The sequence below is a fragment of the Oncorhynchus nerka genome, linkage group LG19, assembly GCF_034236695.1.
Source record: "Oncorhynchus nerka isolate Pitt River linkage group LG19, Oner_Uvic_2.0, whole genome shotgun sequence".
In the NCBI taxonomy this organism is placed as follows: Eukaryota; Metazoa; Chordata; class Actinopteri; order Salmoniformes; family Salmonidae; genus Oncorhynchus; species Oncorhynchus nerka.
Genome location: NC_088414.1, coordinates 35,143,561 through 35,166,443, shown reverse-complemented (window position 1 = coordinate 35,166,443; position 22,883 = coordinate 35,143,561). Strand labels below are relative to the sequence as shown.

The following is a 22,883-nucleotide window of genomic DNA, read 5'->3' as shown; positions in this document are numbered from 1 at the left end:
TAACTTTCAAGAATCTTTGAACTAACCTGATTAAGCTGATCTACCAGCTTCTTATTAGAATCAGGTGCGCTTGATTAGGATTGGAGAGAACATTTACCATAAACAGGGTTGGAGAGCCCTGCTTTAGAGAAGTAATTTGGTACGATGATGGTATCTGAGGGCCAGGACCCGGGACAGCACACAAGACCGATGTTGCTGCTACCCTTCCTGTCATAATCAGCACCATGGAGAGTGCTAGCTCACTGGTACTCAGGCAGTTTTGTTCACTGAGCTTGGCTGTGTTTACACAGGCAGCCAAATTCTGATCTTTCCCAATTATGGGCAAAATAGCTGATCTGATTGGTCAAAAGATCAAATGCAATTAATAAACTGTTCATTTTGAATTGATGGGATGGCACATTATCTAAGGTGAGTCCTGAATACTGTAACTAGCAAATGCATTGATCTGTCACTAATAACCCAGAGTATAGCTATTTCAAAATTTTGGACAGTTCAGTCCAGTTTTATTTGACCACTATACAGCCTATCATATCACATGGCCCAGTCTTTGAATCCTAGTTCTCCGAAGAATCAGTCAAATATGGTTTAATATATTTGAATAGATAACGCTTAATCTAATTATCAAATAAAAATGTGTATTTGTATACACGCTTGTTTTCAACAACTATGAAACATTGTTTGTGTAGGGGTCCTCTGCCAAAATGATCTTGAGTATTATAATTCATAACCATCTTGTCCAAAGTAAATGAGACTATAAGTAAACACATTAAAACTATGGATAAATAAACCTACCCCTACTAATATCATGCATTTCCTGTCTCAATCGCTAAAAATGGGTAGTGGCTTATTTCCAAGAAACTATAGAAAAAGAGAACTTTCATGGAAAAACAGAGGACAGTATTCTTAGTTAATTGTCCAAAAACAACTTGAAAATATTTAACCTGAAATAAACATATTCCACCATGATATTAACCATCCATGTTTAGGTTATGATGTACCAAAAGGAACACACTACTGTATAGAGGACATCTGGCATTTGTATGTGGCACACTACCTGGCAAAACAGTCTGGTAAAAGACTATAGAAAAACTTGCAACAAGAGATTAAACATATTTGTAAGAGAGTAGAAGTTTGGACAATGGTAATAGCTGACCTGTGTATATGACCCCCTTATCTCAGTGATAATTTGATAGGTAAAATAGAATTAACTGGGCCGAAACTGTATGAGAACACGTGTTGAGAGAGGATAGTGAACAATCCGCAAACAAAGATTTAAGCATCACAGGTAGGTGGCAGTATGCAAACGTAGTTATATTGCAATAAATAACGTATTTTTTTCTTTCATTTATATGTTTAGAATCTTCCTATAATATCTTTGAGAAAATTAGTCCTGGGTTTTGAATACTTGTCAAACATTTTTTTTCTCTGTCCTCAGCAGTGTACCTGAACATATTGTAGTTTGCTGTCCTACATTATTCTGGGGGTGGCGGGTGTCTCTAAAGCTGTGTGGTGATGGAGTCCTGCTCAGCCCACCACTCTGAAGAGTCCAGCTCATCACATGGTCCTATCCAGGACTCATACATGTCCTCACTAGAGCCCAGGAGGACAGCCTGGGAGCTGGAGGCCCTGATGCTGGAGGCCCTGATGCCAGAAGCACAGTGCAGGTGTGGCAGGGAGAGGCCCGGGGGCGGTAGGGAGGGGCCCGGGGGCGGCAGAGAGAGGCTCGGGGGCCGTAGGAGCAGGCTGTCACTTCCGTTAGCCTGCTGGGGTGAACCCTGGGTAGGGGCTGGGGCCTGGGCCTGGGGTAACTCTTTCAGGTTCACCCCCAGCCGGTCCAGGTGAAACTGGCTGCATGTAACCTGGGGATCGGGGGCGATATGGACGTCCGGCCAGGTTGTGGGCTGATGAAGTAGGCCATCTGAGATGCTGTAGGTGGGCTGGTGCATGCAGGGAGGAGTGGCCCTGTGCTCTGGGACATGTCCGTTCATGCGGGAGAAGAGCAGACCCAGCCGCCTGATGGAGTCTCTCTTGGACTTGGAGAAGCGCTGCAGCTGGCCACCAGTGCGGCTGAACACAGCAAATGAAGGGGAGGAGGAGGAGAACCGCAGCCCGTTGCACTTTGGTTTGTTGTCCACTGGCCCCTCCACCCCTGACATGGACTTAAAGAGGGCAGAGACACTGAACCCAGAGTCCTTGCTCTTCCTCTCAGCGGTAGACGTGCTGAAGGACACCCCCTTGGCCCCTTGGTCCCTGGAGGGACCCTGTCCGGCCCCTCCCTCCCCCTCATTGTTGGCCTCGTCCTGCTGAGTGGCCTCACTGCTGGATGAATAGGTTCTCCGCGGGGGCTTCCTGTTCCCCAGCAGATCCAACACCTCATAGCGGAAACTGGAGATGTCCTGCTTCAGCTCCTACAGACCAGTTAAGAGGGGGATAGAGAGGATGGACAGACCAGTTAAGGCGGGGATATAGAGGATGGACAGATCAGTTAAGAGGGGCATAGAGAGGATGGACAGATCAGTTAAGAGGGGGATAGAGAGGATGGACAGATCAGTTAAGACGGGGATATAGAGGATGGACAGATCAGTTAAGAGGGGGGTATAGAGGATGGACAGATCAGTTAAGAGGGGGGTATAGAGGATGGACAGATCAGTTAAGAGGGGGATATAGAGGATGGACAGATCAGTTAAGAGGGGGATATAGAGGATGGACAGATCAGTTAAGACAGGGATATAGAGGATGGACAGATCAGTTAAGACAGGGGTATAGAGGATGGACAGATCAGTTAAGAGGGGGATATAGAGGATGGACAGTTCAGTTAAGACGGGGATATAGAGGATGGACAGATCAGTTAAGAGGGGGATATAGAGGATGGACAGATCAGTTAAGAGGGGGATAGAGAGGATGGACAGATCAGTTAAGACGGGGATATAGAGGATGGACAGATCAGTTAAGAGGGGGATATAGAGGATGGACAGATCAGTTAAGACTGGGATATAGAGGATGGACAGATCAGTTAAGACGGGGATATAGAGGATGGACAGATCAGTTAAGAGGGGGATATAGAGGATGGACAGATCAGTTAAGAGGGGGATATAAGGATGGACAGATGGGATAGAGAGGATGGACAGATCAGTTAAGACGGGGATATAGAGGATGGACAGATCAGTTAAGACGGGGATATAGAGGATGGACAGATCAGTTAAGAGGGGGATAGAGAGCATGGACAGATCAGTTAAGAGGGGGATATAGAGGATGGACAGATCAGTTAAGAGGGGGATAGAGAGGATGGACAGATCAGTTAAGATGGGGATAGAGAGGATGGACAGATCAGTTAAGAGGGGGATATAGAGGATGGACAGATCAGTTAAGACAGGGATATAGAGGATGGACAGATCAGTTAAGAGGGGGATATAGAGGATGGACAGATCAGTTAAGACGGGGATAGAGAGGATGGACAGATCAGTTAAGAGGGGGATATAGAGGATGGACAGATCAGTTAAGAGGGGGATATAGAGGATGGACAGATCAGTTAAGAGGGGGATAGAGAGGATGGACAGATCAGTTAAGATGGGGATATATAGAGGATGGACAGATCAGTTAAGAGGGGGATATAGAGGATGGACAGATCAGTTAAGATGGGGAGGAGGATGGACAGATCAGTTAAGGGGGGATATAGGGATGGACAGATCAGTTAAGATGGGGATATAGAGGATGGACAGATCAGTTAAGAGGGGGATAGAGAGGATGGACAGATCAGTTAAGAGGGGGATATAGAGGATGGACAGATCAGTTAAGATGGGGATAGAGAGGATATAGAGGATGGACAGATCAGTTAAGATGGGGATATAGAGGATGGACAGATCAGTTAAGATGGGGATAGAGAGGATGGACAGATCAGTTAAGAGGGGGATATAGAGGATGGACAGATCAGTTAAGATGGGGATAGAGAGGATATAGAGATCCACAATGAGGGACAGTTAGATATTGTTCTATGACTATGGTATAAAGGCACATTTTGTGGATGAATGTTTAAATACGAGACTTCTGAGAAACCTACCTTAAAATTCTCCTCAGTCAGTCCCTCGTCTGTCTTAGCACTGCGGATCATGGCTGCTACATGCCTCTTTACCAGGTTCCTGATCACCTCCTGCACATAGGGGTGGAAGGGTAGCCTAGTGGTTAGAGCGTTGGACTAGTAACTGGAAGGTTGAAAGTTCAAACCCCCGAGCTGACAAGGTACAAATCTGTCGTTCTGCCCCTGAACAGGCAGTTAACCCACTAGGCTGTCATTGAAAATAAGAATTTGTTCTTAACTGACTTGCCTAGTTACATAAAATAAAAATTAATAAATAGAGACCGTCACATTACTTACCCTACTACTACATTATGTAATGAATGATGAAGTTATGGGCATATTTAACAAATTTGCATCTTTTAAGCTTGTAAGCTATTTTTCTAGACTTGTACCTCCCTAAGGAGGAAATGATCTGAGATGTGGGTAAAGGGGCTCTTCCTTCCTTCTGCATACATTTGCATTCTGGGTTTAACAAGGAAACACTGTTTAGGCATATTCAGACATTGTTATTAGCTTGAGGTGAAAATCTGGACGAGCATAACTTTCCATTCATTTGCATGTTCAGGAGACAAATTACCAATCAAACCGGACTCTTTCTTTTACAGATGGATTATTTTGCGAATAAACAAATCCATGACAGTTTTTGTGGAGGAGGATATTTGTGGAGGTGCTTGTATATTTAATCTAACAATCTACACTATGGAAGGGTAAGAAACACGCATAACCCTCAACTCAACACATGCACAAAGGGCTGCCTCAGAGCACCCCTTTCTCTGATAGGCTCTGCCTCATTGCCCAATCTCATTCATTTGGAGCGGCAGCTGTATTCCTTGATAAAGTGTGTTCATTGGACAGCGCAGCCTCCAGTCAAAGCATTTAAGTCTGGTTTAGTCTGCTTGGTATTAGAAGGCAGCAGGGGAGCCCCAGCAGCACAAGGCCCCGGCTGGGGGAAGGGAAGGAGAGGAGGGACGCCAAAGGTGGGGCTAATTGCAATTACTGAGGCGAGGACGGACTGATAAGTGCAGGGGGGGATAATATATTCTGTCCTACCCTGCTGCACGGTCAACAGTGTCATATATTCTGTCCTACCCTGCTGCACGGTCAACAGTGTCATATATTCTGTCCTACCCTGCTGCACGGTCAACAGTGTCATATATTCTGTCCCACTCTGCTGCACGGTCAACAGTGTCATATATTCTGTCCTACCCTGCTGCACGGTCAACAGTGTCATATATTCTGTCCTACCCTGCTGCACGGTCAACAGTGTCATATATTCTGTCCCACTCTGCTGCATGGTCAACAGTGTAATATATAATGTCAACAGTGTAATATATAATGTCTCCCACTCTGCTGCATGGTAGACAGTGTAATATATAATGTCTCCCACTCTGCTACATGGTCAACAGTGTAATATATAATGTCTCCCACTCTGCTACATGGTCAACAGTGTAATATATAATGTCTCCCACTCTGCTACATGGTCAACAGTGTAATATATAATGTCAACAGTGTAATATATAATGTCAACTCTATATGCATGTCAACAGTGTAATATATAATGTCTCCCACTCTGCTACATGGTCAACAGTGTAATATATAATGTCAACAGTGTAATATATAATGTCTCCCACTCTGCTGCATGGTCAACAGTGTAATATATAATGTCTCCCACTCTGCTGCATGGTCAACAGTGTAATATATAATGTCTCCCACTCTGCTGCATGGTCAACAGTGTAATATATAATGTCTCCCACTCTGCTTCATGGTCAACAGTGTAATATATAATGTCAACAGTGTAATATATAATGTCTCCCACTCTGCTGCATGGTCAACAGTGTAATATATAATGTCTCCCACTCTGCTGCATGGTCAACAGTGTAATATATAATGTATCCCACTCTGCTACATGGTCAACAGTGTAATATATAATGTCTCCCACTATGCTGCATGGTCAACAGTGTAATATATAATGTCTCCCACTCTGCTGCATGGTCAACAGTGTAATATATAATGTCTCCCACTCTGCTTCATGGTCAACAGTGTAATATATAATGTCTCCCACTCTGCTTCATGGTCAACAGTGTAATATATAATGTCTCCCACTCTGCTTCATGGTCAACAGTGTAATATATAATGTCAACAGTGTAATATATAATGTCTCCCACTCTGCTACATGGTCAACAGTGTAATATATAATGTCAACAGTGTAATATATAATGTCTCCCACTCTGCTGCATGGTCAACAGTGTAATATATAATGTCTCCCACTCTGCTTCATGGTCAACAGTGTAATATATAATGTCAACAGTGTAATATATAATGTCTCCCACTCTGCTGCATGGTCAACAGTGTAATATATAATGTCTCCCACTCTGCTGCATGGTAGACAGTGTAATATATAATGTCTCCCACTCTGCTGCATGGTCAACAGTGTAATATATAATGTCTCCCACTCTGCTGCATGGTCAACAGTGTAATATATAATGTCTCCCACTCTGCTGCATGGTCAACAGTGTAATATATAATGTCTCCCACTCTGCTTCATGGTCAACAGTGTAATATATAATGTCAACAGTGTAATATATAATGTCTCCCACTCTGCTGCATGGTAGACAGTGTAATATATAATGTCAACAGTGTAATATATAATGTCTCCCACTCTGCTGCATGGTCAACAGTGTAATATATAATGTCTCCCACTCTGCTACATGGTCAACAGTGTAATATATAATGTCTCCCACTCTGCTGCATGGTCAACAGTGTAATATATAATGTCTCCCACTCTGCTACATGGTCAACAGTGTAATATATAATGTCAACAGTGTAATATATAATGTCTCCCACTCTGCTACATGGTCAACAGTGTAATATATAATGTCTCCCACTCTGCTGCATGGTCAACAGTGTAATATATAATGTCTCCCACTCTGCTGCATGGTCAACAGTGTAATATATAATGTCTCCCACTCTGCTACATGGTCAACAGTGTAATATATAATGTCTCCCACTCTGCTACATGGTCAACAGTGTAATATATAATGTCAACAGTGTAATATATAATGTCTCCCACTCTGCTACATGGTCAACAGTGTAATATATAATGTCTCCCACTCTTCTGCATGGTCAACAGTGTAATATATAATGTCTCCCACTCTGCTACATGTTCAACAGTGTAATATATAATGTCAACAGTGTAATATATAATGTCAACAGTGTAATATATAATGTCTCCCACTCTGCTACATGGTCAACAGTGTAATATATAGTGTCTCCCACTCTGCTACATGGTCAACAGTGTAATATATAGTGTCTCCCACTCTGCTACATGGTCAACAGTGTAATATATAATGTCTCCCACTCTGATACATGGTCAACAGTGTAATATATAATGTCTCCCACTCTGCTGCATGGTCAACAGTGTAATATATAATGTCTCCCACTCTGCTGCATGGTCAACAGTGTAATATATAATGTCTCCCACTCTGCTACATGGTCAACAGTGTAATATATAATGTCTCCCACTCTGCTACATGGTCAACAGTGTAATATATAATGTCAACAGTGTAATATATAATGTCTCCCACTCTGCTACATGGTCAACAGTGTCATATATAATGTCAACAGTGTAATATATAATGTCTCCCACTCTGCTACATGGTCAACAGTGTAATATATAATGTCTCCCACTCTGCTGCATGGTCAACAGTGTAATATATAATGTCAACAGTGTAATATATAATGTCTCCCACTCTGCTACATGGTCAACAGTGTCATATATAATGTCAACAGTGTAATATATAATGTCTCCCACTCTGCTACATGGTCAACAGTGTCATATATAATGTCAACAGTGTAATATATAATGTCTCCCACTCTGCTGCATGGTCAACAGTGTAATATATAATGTCAACAGTGTAATATATAATGTCTCCCACTCTGCTGCATGGTCAACAGTGTAATATATAATGTCTCCCACTCTGCTACATGGTCAACAGTGTAATATATAATGTCAACAGTGTAATATATAATGTCTCCCACTCTGCTACATGGTCAACAGTGTAATATATAATGTCTCCCACTCTGCTACATGGTCAACAGTGTAATATATAATGTCTCCCACTCTGCTACATGGTCAACAGTGTAATATATAATGTCTCCCACTCTGCTGCATGGTAGACAGTGTAATATATAATGTCTCCCACTCTGCTACATGGTCAACAGTGTAATATATAATGTCAACAGTGTAATATATAATGTCTCCCACTCTGCTGCATGGTCAACAGTGTAATATATAATGTCTCCCACTCTGCTACATGGTCAACAGTGTAATATATAATGTCAACAGTGTAATATATAATGTCTCCCACTCTGCTACATGGTCAACAGTGTAATATATAATGTCAACAGTGTAATATATAATGTCTCCCACTCTGCTGCATGGTAGACAGTGTAATATATAATGTCTCCCACTCTGCTACATGGTCAACAGTGTAATATATAATGTCAACAGTGTAATATATAATGTCTCCCACTCTGCTACATGGTCAACAGTGTAATATATAATGTCAACAGTGTAATATATAATGTCTCCCACTCTGCTACATGGTCAACAGTGTAATATATAATGTCTCCCACTCTGCTACATGGTCAACAGTGTAATATATAATGTCTCCCACTCTGCTACATGGTCAACAGTGTAATATATAATGTCAACAGTGTAATATATAATGTCTCCCACTCTGCTACATGGTCAACAGTGTAATATATAATGTCAACAGTGTAATATATAATGTCAACAGTGTAATATATAATGTCTCCCACTCTGCTGCATGGTCAACAGTGTAATATATAATGTCAACAGTGTAATATATAATGTCTCCCACTCTGCTACATGGTCAACAGTGTAATATATAATGTCTCCCACTCTGCTGCATGGTCAACAGTGTAATATATAATGTCAACAGTGTAATATATAATGTCTCCCACTCTGCTAATGGTCAACAGTGTAATATATAATGTCTCCCACTCTGCTGCATGGTCAACAGTGTAATATATAATGTCTCCCACTCTGCTGCATGGTCAACAGTGTAATATATAATGTCAACAGTGTAATATATAATGTCTCCCACTCTGCTACATGGTCAACAGTGTAATATATAATGTCTCCCACTCTGCTACATGGTCAACAGTGTAATATATAATGTCTCCCACTCTGCTACATGGTCAACAGTGTAATATATAATGTCTCCCACTCTGCTGCATGGTCAACAGTGTAATATATAATGTCTCCCACTCTGCTGCATGGTCAACAGTGTAATATATAATGTCAACAGTGTAATATATAATGTCAACAGTGTAATATATAATGTCTCCCACTCTGCTACATGGTCAACAGTGTAATATATAATGTCTCCCACTCTGCTGCATGGTCAACAGTGTAATATATAATGTCTCCCACTCTGCTGCATGGTCAACAGTGTAATATATAATGTCAACAGTGTAATATATAATGTCAACAGTGTAATATATAATGTGTCCCACTCTGCTGCATGGTCAACAGTGTAATATATAATGTCTCCCACTCTGCTACATGGTCAACAGTGTAATATATAATGTCTCCCACTCTGCTAATGGTCAACAGTGTAATATATAATGTCTCCCACTCTGCTACATGGTCAACAGTGTAATATATAATGTCAACAGTGTAATATATAATGTCTCCCACTCTGCTACATGGTCAACAGTGTAATATATAATGTCAACAGTGTAATATATAATGTCTCCCACTCTGCTGCATGGTCAACAGTGTAATATATAATGTCTCCCACTCTGCTACATGGTCAACAGTGTAATATATAATGTCAACAGTGTAATATATAATGTCTCCCACTCTGCTACATGGTCAACAGTGTAATATATAATGTCAACAGTGTAATATATAATGTCTCCCACTCTGCTACATGGTCAACAGTGTAATATATAATGTCAACAGTGTAATAACAGTAATATATAATGTCTCCCACTCTGCTGCATGGTCAACAGTGTAATATAATAATGTCAACAGTGTAATATATAATGTCTCCCACTCTGCTACATGGTCAACAGTGTAATATATAATGTCTCCCACTCTGCATGGTCAACAGTGTAATATATAATGTCTCCCACTCTGCTATGGTAGACAGTGTAATATATAATGTCAACAGTGTAATATATAATGTCTCCCACTCTGCTACATGGTCAACAGTGTAATATATAATGTCAACATAATGTAATATATAATGTCTCCCACTCTGCTACATGGTCAACAGTGTAATATATAATGTCAACAGTGTAATATATAATGTCTCCCACTCTGCTGCATGGTCAACAGTGTAATATATAATGTCTCCCACTCTGCTACATGGTCAACAGTGTAATATATAATGTCAACAGTGTAATATATAATGTCTCCCACTCTGCTACATGGTCAACAGTGTAATATATAATGTCAACAGTGTAATATATAATGTCTCCCACTCTGCTACATGGTCAACAGTGTAATATATAATGTCTCCCACTCTGCTACATGGTCAACAGTGTAATATATAATGTCTCCCACTCTGCTACATGGTCAACAGTGTAATATATAATGTCTCCCACTCTGCTGCATGGTCAACAGTGGTCAACAGTGTAATATATAATGTCTCCCACTCTGCTGCATGGTCATGGTCAACAGTGTAATATATAATGTCTCCCACTCTGCTGCATGGTCAACAGTGTAATATATAATGTCTCCCACTCTGCTACATGGTCAACAGTGTAATATATAATGTCTCCCACTCTGCTGCATGTCAACAGTGTAATATATAATGTCTCCCACTCTGCTACATGGTCAACAGTGTAATATATAATGTCAACAGTGTAATATATAATGTCTCCACTCTGCTAATGTCAACAGTGTAATATATAATGTCTCCCACTCTGCTGCATGGTCAACAGTGTAATATATAATGTCTCCCACTCTGCTGCATGGTCAACAGTGTAATATATAATGTCAACAGTGTAATATATAATGTCTCCCACTCTGCTACATGGTCAACAGTGTAATATATAATGTCTCCCACTCTGCTGCATGGTCAACAGTGTAATATATAATGTCTCCCACTCTGCTGCATGGTCAACAGTGTAATATATAATGTCAACAGTGTAATATATAATGTCTCCCACTCTGCTACATGGTCAACAGTGTAATATATAATGTCTCCCACTCTGCTACATGGTCAACAGTGTAATATATAATGTCTCCCACTCTGCTACATGGTCAACAGTGTAATATATAATGTCTCCCACTCTGCTGCATGGTCAACAGTGTAATATATAATGTCTCCCACTCTGCTGCATGGTCAACAGTGTAATATATAATGTCAACAGTGTAATATATAATGTCAACAGTGTAATATATAATGTCTCCCACTCTGCTACATGGTCAACAGTGTAATATATAATGTCTCCCACTCTGCTGCACAACAGTGTAATATATAATGTCTCCCACTCTGCTACATGTCAATATATAATGTCTCCCACTCTGCTGGTCAACAGTGTAATATATAATGTCAACAGTGTAATATATAATGTCTCCCACTCTGCTGCATGGTCAACAGTGTAATATATAATGTCAACAGTGTAATATATAATGTCTCCCACTCTGCTGCATGGTCAACAGTGTAATATATAATGTCTCCCACTCTGCTACATGGTCAACAGTGTAATATATAATGTCTCCCACTCTGCTGCATGGTCAACAGTGTAATATATAATGTCAACAGTGTAATATATAATGTCTCCCACTCTGCTACATGGTCAACAGTGTAATATATAATGTCTCCCACTCTGCTACATGGTCAACAGTGTAATATATAATGTCAACAGTGTAATATATAATGTCAACAGTGTAATATATAATGTCTCCCACTCTGCTGCATGGTCAACAGTGTAATATATAATGTCAACAGTGTAATATATAATGTCTCCCACTCTGCTACATGGTCAACAGTGTAATATATAATGTCTCCCACTCTGCTACATGGTCAACAGTGTAATATATAATGTCTCCCACTCTGCTACATGGTAGACAGTGTAATATATAATGTCAACAGTGTAATATATAATGTCTCCCACTCTGCTACATGGTCAACAGTGTAATATATAATGTCAACAGTGTAATATATAATGTCAACAGTGTAATATATAATGTCTCCCACTCTGCTGCATGGTCAACAGTGTAATATATAATGTCAACAGTGTAATATATAATGTCTCCCACTCTGCTACATGGTCAACAGTGTAATATATAATGTCTCCCACTCTGCTGCATGGTCAACAGTGTAATATATAATGTCAACAGTGTAATATATAATGTCTCCCACTCTGCTACATGGTCAACAGTGTAATATATAATGTCTCCCACTCTGCTGCATGGTCAACAGTGTAATATATAATGTCTCCCACTCTGCTGCATGGTCAACAGTGTAATATATAATGTCAACAGTGTAATATATAATGTCTCCCACTCTGCTACATGGTCAACAGTGTAATATATAATGTCTCCCACTCTGCTACATGGTCAACAGTGTAATATATAATGTCTCCCACTCTGCTACATGGTCAACAGTGTAATATATAATGTCTCCCACTCTGCTGCATGGTCAACAGTGTAATATATAATGTCTCCCACTCTGCTGCATGGTCAACAGTGTAATATATAATGTCAACAGTGTAATATATAATGTCAACAGTGTAATATATAATGTGTCCCACTCTGCTGCATGGTCAACAGTGTAATATATAATGTCTCCCACTCTGCTACATGGTCAACAGTGTAATATATAATGTCTCCCACTCTGCTGCATGGTCAACAGTGTAATATATAATGTCAACAGTGTAATATATAATGTCTCCCACTCTGCTGCATGGTAGACAGTGTAATATATAATGTCTCCCACTCTGCTACATGGTCAACAGTGTAATATATAATGTCTCCCACTCTGCTGCATGGTCAACAGTGTAATATATAATGTCTCCCACTCTGCTACATGGTCAACAGTGTAATATATAATGTCTCCCACTCTGCTGCATGGTCAACAGTGTAATATATAGTGTCTCCCACTCTGCTGCATGGTCAACAGTGTAATATATAATGTCTCCCACTCTGCTACATGGTCAACAGTGTAATATATAATGTCAACAGTGTAATATATAGTGTCTCCCACTCTGCTACATGGTCAACAGTGTAATATATAGTGTCTCCCACTCTGCTACATGGTCAACAGTGTAATATATAATGTCTCCCACTCTGCTGCATGGTCAACAGTGTAATATATAATGTCTCCCATCTGCTGCATGGTCAACAGTGTAATATATAATGTCTCCCACTCTGCTGCATGGTCAACAGTGTAATATATAATGTCAACAGTGTAATATATAATGTCAACAGTGTAATATATAATGTCTCCCACTCTGCTACATGGTCAACAGTGTAATATATAATGTCTCCCACTCTGCTGCATGGTCAACAGTGTAATATATAATGTCTCCCACTCTGCTACATGGTCAACAGTGTAATATATAATGTCTCCCACTCTGCTGCATGGTCAACAGTGTAATATATAATGTCAACAGTGTAATATATAATGTCTCCCACTCTGCTGCATGGTAGACAGTGTAATATATAATGTCTCCCACTCTGCTACATGGTCAACAGTGTAATATATAATGTCTCCCACTCTGCTGCATGGTCAACAGTGTAATATATAATGTCTCCCACTCTGCTACAGGTCAACAGTGTAATATATAATGTCTCCCTCTGCTGCATGGTCTGCTATATGTCAACAGTGTAATATATAATGTCTCCCACTCTGCTACATGGTCAACAGTGTAATATATAATGTCTCCCACTCTGCTGCATGGTCAACAGTGTAATATATAATGCTCCCACTCTGCTACATGGTCAACAGTGTAATATATAATGTCTCCCACTCTGCTGCATGGTCAACAGTGTAATATATAATGTCAACAGTGTAATATATAATGTCTTCCACTCTGCTGCATGGTCAACAGTGTAATATATGTCAACAGTGTAATATATAATGTCTCCCACTCTGCTGCATGGTCAACAGTGTAATATATAATGTCTCCCACTCTGCTACATGGTCAACAGTGTAATATATAATGTCTCCCACTCTGCTACATGGTCAACAGTGTAATATATAATGTCTCCCACTCTGCTACATGGTCAACAGTGTAATATATAATGTCTCCCACTCTGCTACATGGTCAACAGTGTAATATATAATGGTCAACAGTGTAATATATAATGTCTCCCACTCTGCTACATGGTCAACAGTGTAATATATAATGTCTCCCACTCTGCTGCATGGTCAACAGTGTAATATATAATGTCTCCCACTCTGCTGCATGCAGTGTAATATATAATGTCAACAGTGTAATATATAATGTCTCCCACTCTGCTACATGGTCAACAGTGTAATATATAATGTCAACAGTGTAATATATAATGTCTCCCACTCTGCTGCATGGTCAACAGTGTAATATATAATGTCAACAGTGTAATATATAATGTCTCCCACTCTGCTGCATGGTCAACAGTGTAATATATAATGTCTCCCACTCTGCTGCATGGTCAACAGTGTAATATATAATGTCTCCCACTCTGCTACATGGTCAACAGTGTAATATATAATGTCAACAGTCTCCACTCTGCTACATGGTCAACAGTGTAATATATAATGTCAACAGTGTAATATATAATGTCTCCACTCTGCTACATGGTCAACAGTGTAATATATAATGTCAACAGTGTAATATATAATGTCAACAGTGTAATATATAATGTCTCCCACTCTGCTACATGGTCAACAGTGTAATATATAATGTCAACAGTGTAATATATAATGTCTCCCACTCTGCTACATGGTCAACAGTGTAATATATAATGTCTCCCACTCTGCTGCATGGTCAACAGTGTAATATATAATGTCAACAGTGTAATATATAATGTCTCCCACTCTGCTGCATGGTCAACAGTGTAATATATAATGTCTCCCACTCTGCTACATGGTCAACAGTGTAATATATAATGTCTCCCACTCTGCTACATGGTCAACAGTGTAATATATAATGTCTCCCACTCTGCTACATGGTCAACAGTGTAATATATAATGTCTCCCACTCTGCTGCATGGTCAACAGTGTAATATATAATGTCAACAGTGTAATATATAATGTCAACAGTGTAATATATAATGTCAACAGTGTAATATATAATGTCTCCCACTCTGCTACATGGTCAACAGTGTAATATATAATGTCTCCCACTCTGCTGCATGGTCAACAGTGTAATATATAATGTCTCCCACTCTGCTACATGGTCAACAGTGTAATATATAATGTCAACAGTGTAATATATAATGTCAACAGTGTAATATATAATGTCTCCCACTCTGCTACATGGTCAACAGTGTAATATATAGTGTCTCCCACTCTGCTACATGGTCAACAGTGTAATATATAGTGTCTCCCACTCTGCTACATGGTCAACAGTGTAATATATAATGTCTCCCACTCTGCTACATGGTCAACAGTGTAATATATAATGTCTCCCACTCTGCTGCATGGTCAACAGTGTAATATATAATGTCTCCCACTCTGCTGCATGGTCAACAGTGTAATATATAATGTCTCCCACTCTGCTACATGGTCAACAGTGTAATATATAATGTCTCCCACTCTGCTACATGGTCAACAGTGTAATATATAATGTCAACAGTGTAATATATAATGTCTCCCACTCTGCTACATGGTCAACAGTGTCATATATAATGTCAACAGTGTAATATATAATGTCTCCCACTCTGCTACATGGTCAACAGTGTAATATATAATGTCTCCCACTCTGCTGCATGGTCAACAGTGTAATATATAATGTAATATATAATGTCAACAGTGTAATATATAATGTCTCCCACTCTGCTACATGGTCAACAGTGTCATATATAATGTCAACAGTGTAATATATAATGTCTCCCACTCTGCTACATGGTCAACAGTGTCATATATAATGTCAACAGTGTAATATATAATGTCTCCCACTCTGCTGCATGGTCAACAGTGTAATATATAATGTCAACAGTGTAATATATAATGTCTCCCACTCTGCTGCATGGTCAACAGTGTAATATATAATGTCTCCCACTCTGCTACATGGTCAACAGTGTAATATATAATGTCAACAGTGTAATATATAATGTCTCCCACTCTGCTACATGGTCAACAGTGTAATATATAATGTCTCCCACTCTGCTACATGGTCAACAGTGTAATATATAATGTCTCCCACTCTGCTACATGGTCAACAGTGTAATATATAATGTCTCCCACTCTGCTGCATGGTAGACAGTGTAATATATAATGTCTCCCACTCTGCTACATGGTCAACAGTGTAATATATAATGTCAACAGTGTAATATATAATGTCTCCCACTCTGCTGCATGGTCAACAGTGTAATATATAATGTCTCCCACTCTGCTACATGGTCAACAGTGTAATATATAATGTCAACAGTGTAATATATAATGTCTCCCACTCTGCTACATGGTCAACAGTGTAATATATAATGTCAACAGTGTAATATATAATGTCTCCCACTCTGCAGCATGGTAGACAGTGTAATATATAATGTCTCCCACTCTGCTACATGGTCAACAGTGTAATATATAATGTCAACAGTGTAATATATAATGTCTCCCACTCTGCTACATGGTCAACAGTGTAATATATAATGTCAACAGTGTAATATATAATGTCTCCCACTCTGCTACATGGTCAACAGTGTAATATATAATGTCTCCCACTCTGCTACATGGTCAACAGTGTAATATATAATGTCTCCCACTCTGCTACATGGTAGACAGTGTAATATATAATGTCAACAGTGTAATATATAATGTCTCCCACTCTGCTACATGGTCAACAGTGTAATATATAATGTCAACAGTGTAATATATAATGTCAACAGTGTAATATATAATGTCTCCCACTCTGCTGCATGGTCAACAGTGTAATATATAATGTCAACAGTGTAATATATAATGTCTCCCACTCTGCTACATGGTCAACAGTGTAATATATAATGTCTCCCACTCTGCTGCATGGTCAACAGTGTAATATATAATGTCAACAGTGTAATATATAATGTCTCCCACTCTGCTACATGGTCAACAGTGTAATATATAATGTCTCCCACTCTGCTGCATGGTCAACAGTGTAATATATAATGTCTCCCACTCTGCTGCATGGTCAACAGTGTAATATATAATGTCAACAGTGTAATATATAATGTCTCCCACTCTGCTACATGGTCAACAGTGTAATATATAATGTCTCCCACTCTGCTACATGGTCAACAGTGTAATATATAATGTCTCCCACTCTGCTACATGGTCAACAGTGTAATATATAATGTCTCCCACTCTGCTGCATGGTCAACAGTGTAATATATAATGTCTCCCACTCTGCTGCATGGTCAACAGTGTAATATATAATGTCAACAGTGTAATATATAATGTCAACAGTGTAATATATAATGTCTCCCACTCTGCTACATGGTCAACAGTGTAATATATAATGTCTCCCACTCTGCTGCATGGTCAACAGTGTAATATATAATGTCTCCCACTCTGCTGCATGGTCAACAGTGTAATATATAATGTCAACAGTGTAATATATAATGTCAACAGTGTAATATATAATGTGTCCCACTCTGCTGCATGGTCAACAGTGTAATATATAATGTCTCCCACTCTGCTACATGGTCAACAGTGTAATATATAATGTCTCCCACTCTGCTGCATGGTCAACAGTGTAATATATAATGTCTCCCACTCTGCTACATGGTCAACAGTGTAATATATAATGTCAACAGTGTAATATATAATGTCTCCCACTCTGCTACATGGTCAACAGTGTAATATATAATGTCAACAGTGTAATATATAATGTCTCCCACTCTGCTGCATGGTAGACAGTGTAATATATAATGTCTCCCACTCTGCTACATGGTCAACAGTGTAATATATAATGTCAACAGTGTAATATATAATGTCTCCCACTCTGCTACATGGTCAACAGTGTAATATATAATGTCAACAGTGTAATATATAATGTCTCCCACTCTGCTACATGGTCAACAGTGTAATATATAATGTCAACAGTGTAATATATAATGTCAACAGTGTAATATATAATGTCTCCCACTCTGCTGCATGGTCATGTAATATATAATGTCAACAGTGTAATATATAATGTCTCCCACTCTGCTACATGGTCAACAGTGTAATATATAATGTCTCCCACTCTGCTACATGGTCAACAGTGTAATATATAATGTCTCCCACTCTGCTACATGGTAGACAGTGTAATATATAATGTCAACAGTGTAATATATAATGTCTCCCACTCTGCTACATGGTCAACAGTGTAATATATAATGTCAACAGTGTAATATATAATGTCAACAGTGTAATATATAATGTCTCCCACTCTGCTGCATGGTCAACAGTGTAATATATAATGTCAACAGTGTAATATATAATGTCTCCCACTCTGCTACATGGTCAACAGTGTAATATATAATGTCTCCCACTCTGCTGCATGGTCAACAGTGTAATATATAATGTCAACAGTGTAATATATAATGTCTCCCACTCTGCTACATGGTCAACAGTGTAATATATAATGTCTCCCACTCTGCTGCATGGTCAACAGTGTAATATATAATGTCTCCCACTCTGCTGCATGGTCAACAGTGTAATATATAATGTCAACAGTGTAATATATAATGTCTCCCACTCTGCTACATGGTCAACAGTGCTACATGGTCAACAGTGTAATATATAATGTCTCCCACTCTGCTACATGGTCAACAGTGTAATATATAATGTCTCCCACTCTGCTGCATGGTCAACAGTGTAATATATAATGTCTCCCACTCTGCTGCATGGTCAACAGTGTAATATATAATGTCAACAGTGTAATATATAATGTCAACAGTGTAATATATAATGTGTCCCACTCTGCTGCATGGTCAACAGTGTAATATATAATGTCTCCCACTCTGCTACATGGTCAACAGTGTAATATATAATGTCTCCCACTCTGCTGCATGGTCAACAGTGTAATATATAATGTCAACAGTGTAATATATAATGTCTCCCACTCTGCTGCATGGTAGACAGTGTAATATATAATGTCTCCCACTCTGCTACATGGTCAACAGTGTAATATATAATGTCTCCCACTCTGCTGCATGGTCAACAGTGTAATATATAATGTCTCCCACTCTGCTACATGGTCAACAGTGTAATATATAATGTCTCCCACTCTGCTGCATGGTCAACAGTGTAATATATAACTCTGCTGCATGGTCAACAGTGTAATATATAATGTCTCCCACTCTGCTACATGTGTAATATATAATGTCAACAGTGTAATATATAATGTCTCCCACTCTGCTACATGGTCAACAGTGTAATATATAATGTCTCCCACTCTGCTACATGGTCAACAGTGTAATATATAATGTCTCCCACTCTGCTGCATGGTCAACAGTGTAATATATAATGTCTCCCATTCTGCTGCATGGTCAACAGTGTAATATATAATGTCTCCCACTCTGCTGCATGGTCAACAGTGTAATATATAATGTCAACAGTGTAATATATAATGTCAACAGTGTAATATATAATGTCTCCCACTCTGCTACATGGTCAACAGTGTAATATATAATGTCTCCCACTCTGCTGCATGGTCAACAGTGTAATATATAATGTCTCCCACTCTGCTGCATGGTCAACAGTGTAATATATAATGTCTCCCACTCTGCTGCATGGTCAACAGTGTAATATATAATGTCAACAGTGTAATATATAATGTCTCCCACTCTGCTGCATGGTAGACAGTGTAATATATAATGTCTCCCACTCTGCTACATGGTCAACAGTGTAATATATAATGTCTCCCACTCTGCTGCATGGTCAACAGTGTAATATATAATGTCAACAGTGTAATATATAATGTCTCCCACTCTGCTAATGGTCAACAGTGTAATATGCTAATGGTCAATGGTAGACAGTGTAATATATAATGTCTCCCACTCTGCTACATGGTCAACAGTGTAATATATAATGTCAACAGTGTAATATATAATGTCAACAGTGTAATATATAATGTCTCCCACTCTGCTGCATGGTCAACAGTGTAATATATAATGTCAACAGTGTAATATATAATGTCTCCCACTCTGCTACATGGTCAACAGTGTAATATATAATGTCTCCCACTCTGCTACATGGTCAACAGTGTAATATATAATGTCTCCCACTCTGCTACATGGTAGACAGTGTAATATATAATGTCAACAGTGTAATATATAATGTCTCCCACTCTGCTACATGGTCAACAGTGTAATATATAATGTCAACAGTGTAATATATAATGTCAACAGTGTAATATATAATGTCTCCCACTCTGCTGCATGGTCAACAGTGTAATATATAATGTCAACAGTGTAATATATAATGTCTCCCACTCTGCTACATGGTCAACAGTGTAATATATAATGTCTCCCACTCTGCTGCATGGTCAACAGTGTAATATATAATGTCAACAGTGTAATATATAATGTCTCCCACTCTGCTACATGGTCAACAGTGTAATATATAATGTCTCCCACTCTGCTGCATGGTCAACAGTGTAATATATAATGTCTCCCACTCTGCTGCATGGTCAACAGTGTAATATATAATGTCAACAGTGTAATATATAATGTCTCCCACTCTGCTACATGGTCAACAGTGTAATATATAATGTCTCCCACTCTGCTACATGGTCAACAGTGTAATATATAATGTCTCCCACTCTGCTACATGGTCAACAGTGTAATATATAATGTCTCCCACTCTGCTGCATGGTCAACAGTGTAATATATAATGTCTCCCACTCTGCTGCATGGTCAACAGTGTAATATATAATGTCAACAGTGTAATATATAATGTCAACAGTGTAATATATAATGTGTCCCACTCTGCTGCATGGTCAACAGTGTAATATATAATGTCTCCCACTCTGCTACATGGTCAACAGTGTAATATATAATGTCTCCCACTCTGCTGCATGGTCAACAGTGTAATATATAATGTCAACAGTGTAATATATAATGTCTCCCACTCTGCTGCATGGTAACAGTGTAATATATAATGTCTCCCACTCTGCTACATGGTCAACAGTGTAATATATAATGTCTCCCACTCTGCTGCATGGTCAACAGTGTAATATATAATGTCTCCCACTCTGCTACATGGTCAACAGTGTAATATATAATGTCTCCCACTCTGCTGCATGGTCAACAGTGTAATATATAATGTCTCCCACTCTGCTGCATGGTCAACAGTGTAATATATAATGTCTCCCACTCTGCTACATGGTCAACAGTGTAATATATAATGTCAACAGTGTAATATATAATGTCCCCACTCTGCTACATGGTCAACAGTGTAATATATAATGTCTCCCACTCTGCTACATGGTCAACAGTGTAATATATAATGTCTCCCACTCTGCTGCATGGTCAACAGTGTAATATATAATGTCTCCCATTCTGCTGCATGGTCAACAGTGTAATATATAATGTCTCCCACTCTGCTGCATGGTCAACAGTGTAATATATAATGTCAACAGTGTAATATATAATGTCAACAGTGTAATATATAATGTCTCCCACTCTGCTACATGGTCAACAGTGTAATATATAATGTCTCCCACTCTGCTGCATGGTCAACAGTGTAATATATAATGTCTCCCACTCTGCTACATGGTCAACAGTGTAATATATAATGTCTCCCACTCTGCTGCATGGTCAACAGTGTAATATATAATGTCAACAGTGTAATATATAATGTCTCCCACTCTGCTGCATGGTAGACAGTGTAATATATAATGTCTCCCACTCTGCTACATGGTCAACAGTGTAATATATAATGTCTCCCACTCTGCTGCATGGTCAACAGTGTAATATATAATGTCTCCCACTCTGCTACATGGTCAACAGTGTAATATATAATGTCAACAGTGTAATATATAATGTCAACAGTGTAATATATAATGTCTCCCACTCTGCTGCATGGTCAACAGTGTAATATATAATGTCAACAGTGTAATATATAATGTCTCCCACTCTGCTACATGGTCAACAGTGTAATATATAATGTCTCCCACTCTGCTGCATGGTCAACAGTGTAATATATAATGTCAACAGTGTAATATATAATGTCTCCCACTCTGCTACATGGTCAACAGTGTAATATATAATGTCTCCCACTCTGCTGCATGGTCAACAGTGTAATATATAATGTCTCCCACTCTGCTGCATGGTCAACAGTGTAATATATAATGTCAACAGTGTAATATATAATGTCTCCCACTCTGCTACATGGTCAACAGTGTAATATATAATGTCTCCCACTCTGCTACATGGTCAACAGTGTAATATATAATGTCTCCCACTCTGCTACATGGTCAACAGTGTAATATATAATGTCTCCCACTCTGCTGCATGGTCAACAGTGTAATATATAATGTCTCCCACTCTGCTGCATGGTCAACAGTGTAATATATAATGTCAACAGTGTAATATATAATGTCAACAGTGTAATATATAATGTGTCCCACTCTGCTGCATGGTCAACAGTGTAATATA

General features: G+C 39.0%; 1 protein-coding gene across 1 annotated transcript in view; it reads right to left on the bottom strand.

Moving 5' to 3' along the window:
* Positions 1-473: 473 nt before the first annotated feature.
* LOC115126941 (short transient receptor potential channel 5) overlaps positions 474-22,883 on the bottom strand; it is a 58,690-nt gene continuing 36,280 nt past the window's right edge. The window contains exons 10-11 of the mRNA XM_065004903.1: positions 4,058-4,147; positions 474-2,408 (exon numbers count right to left, since the gene is read on the bottom strand). Coding sequence (XP_064860975.1) covers positions 1,497-2,408; positions 4,058-4,147 — 1,002 coding nt within the window. The 3' untranslated portion in view covers positions 474-1,496. The remainder of the gene's footprint in view (positions 2,409-4,057; positions 4,148-22,883) is intronic.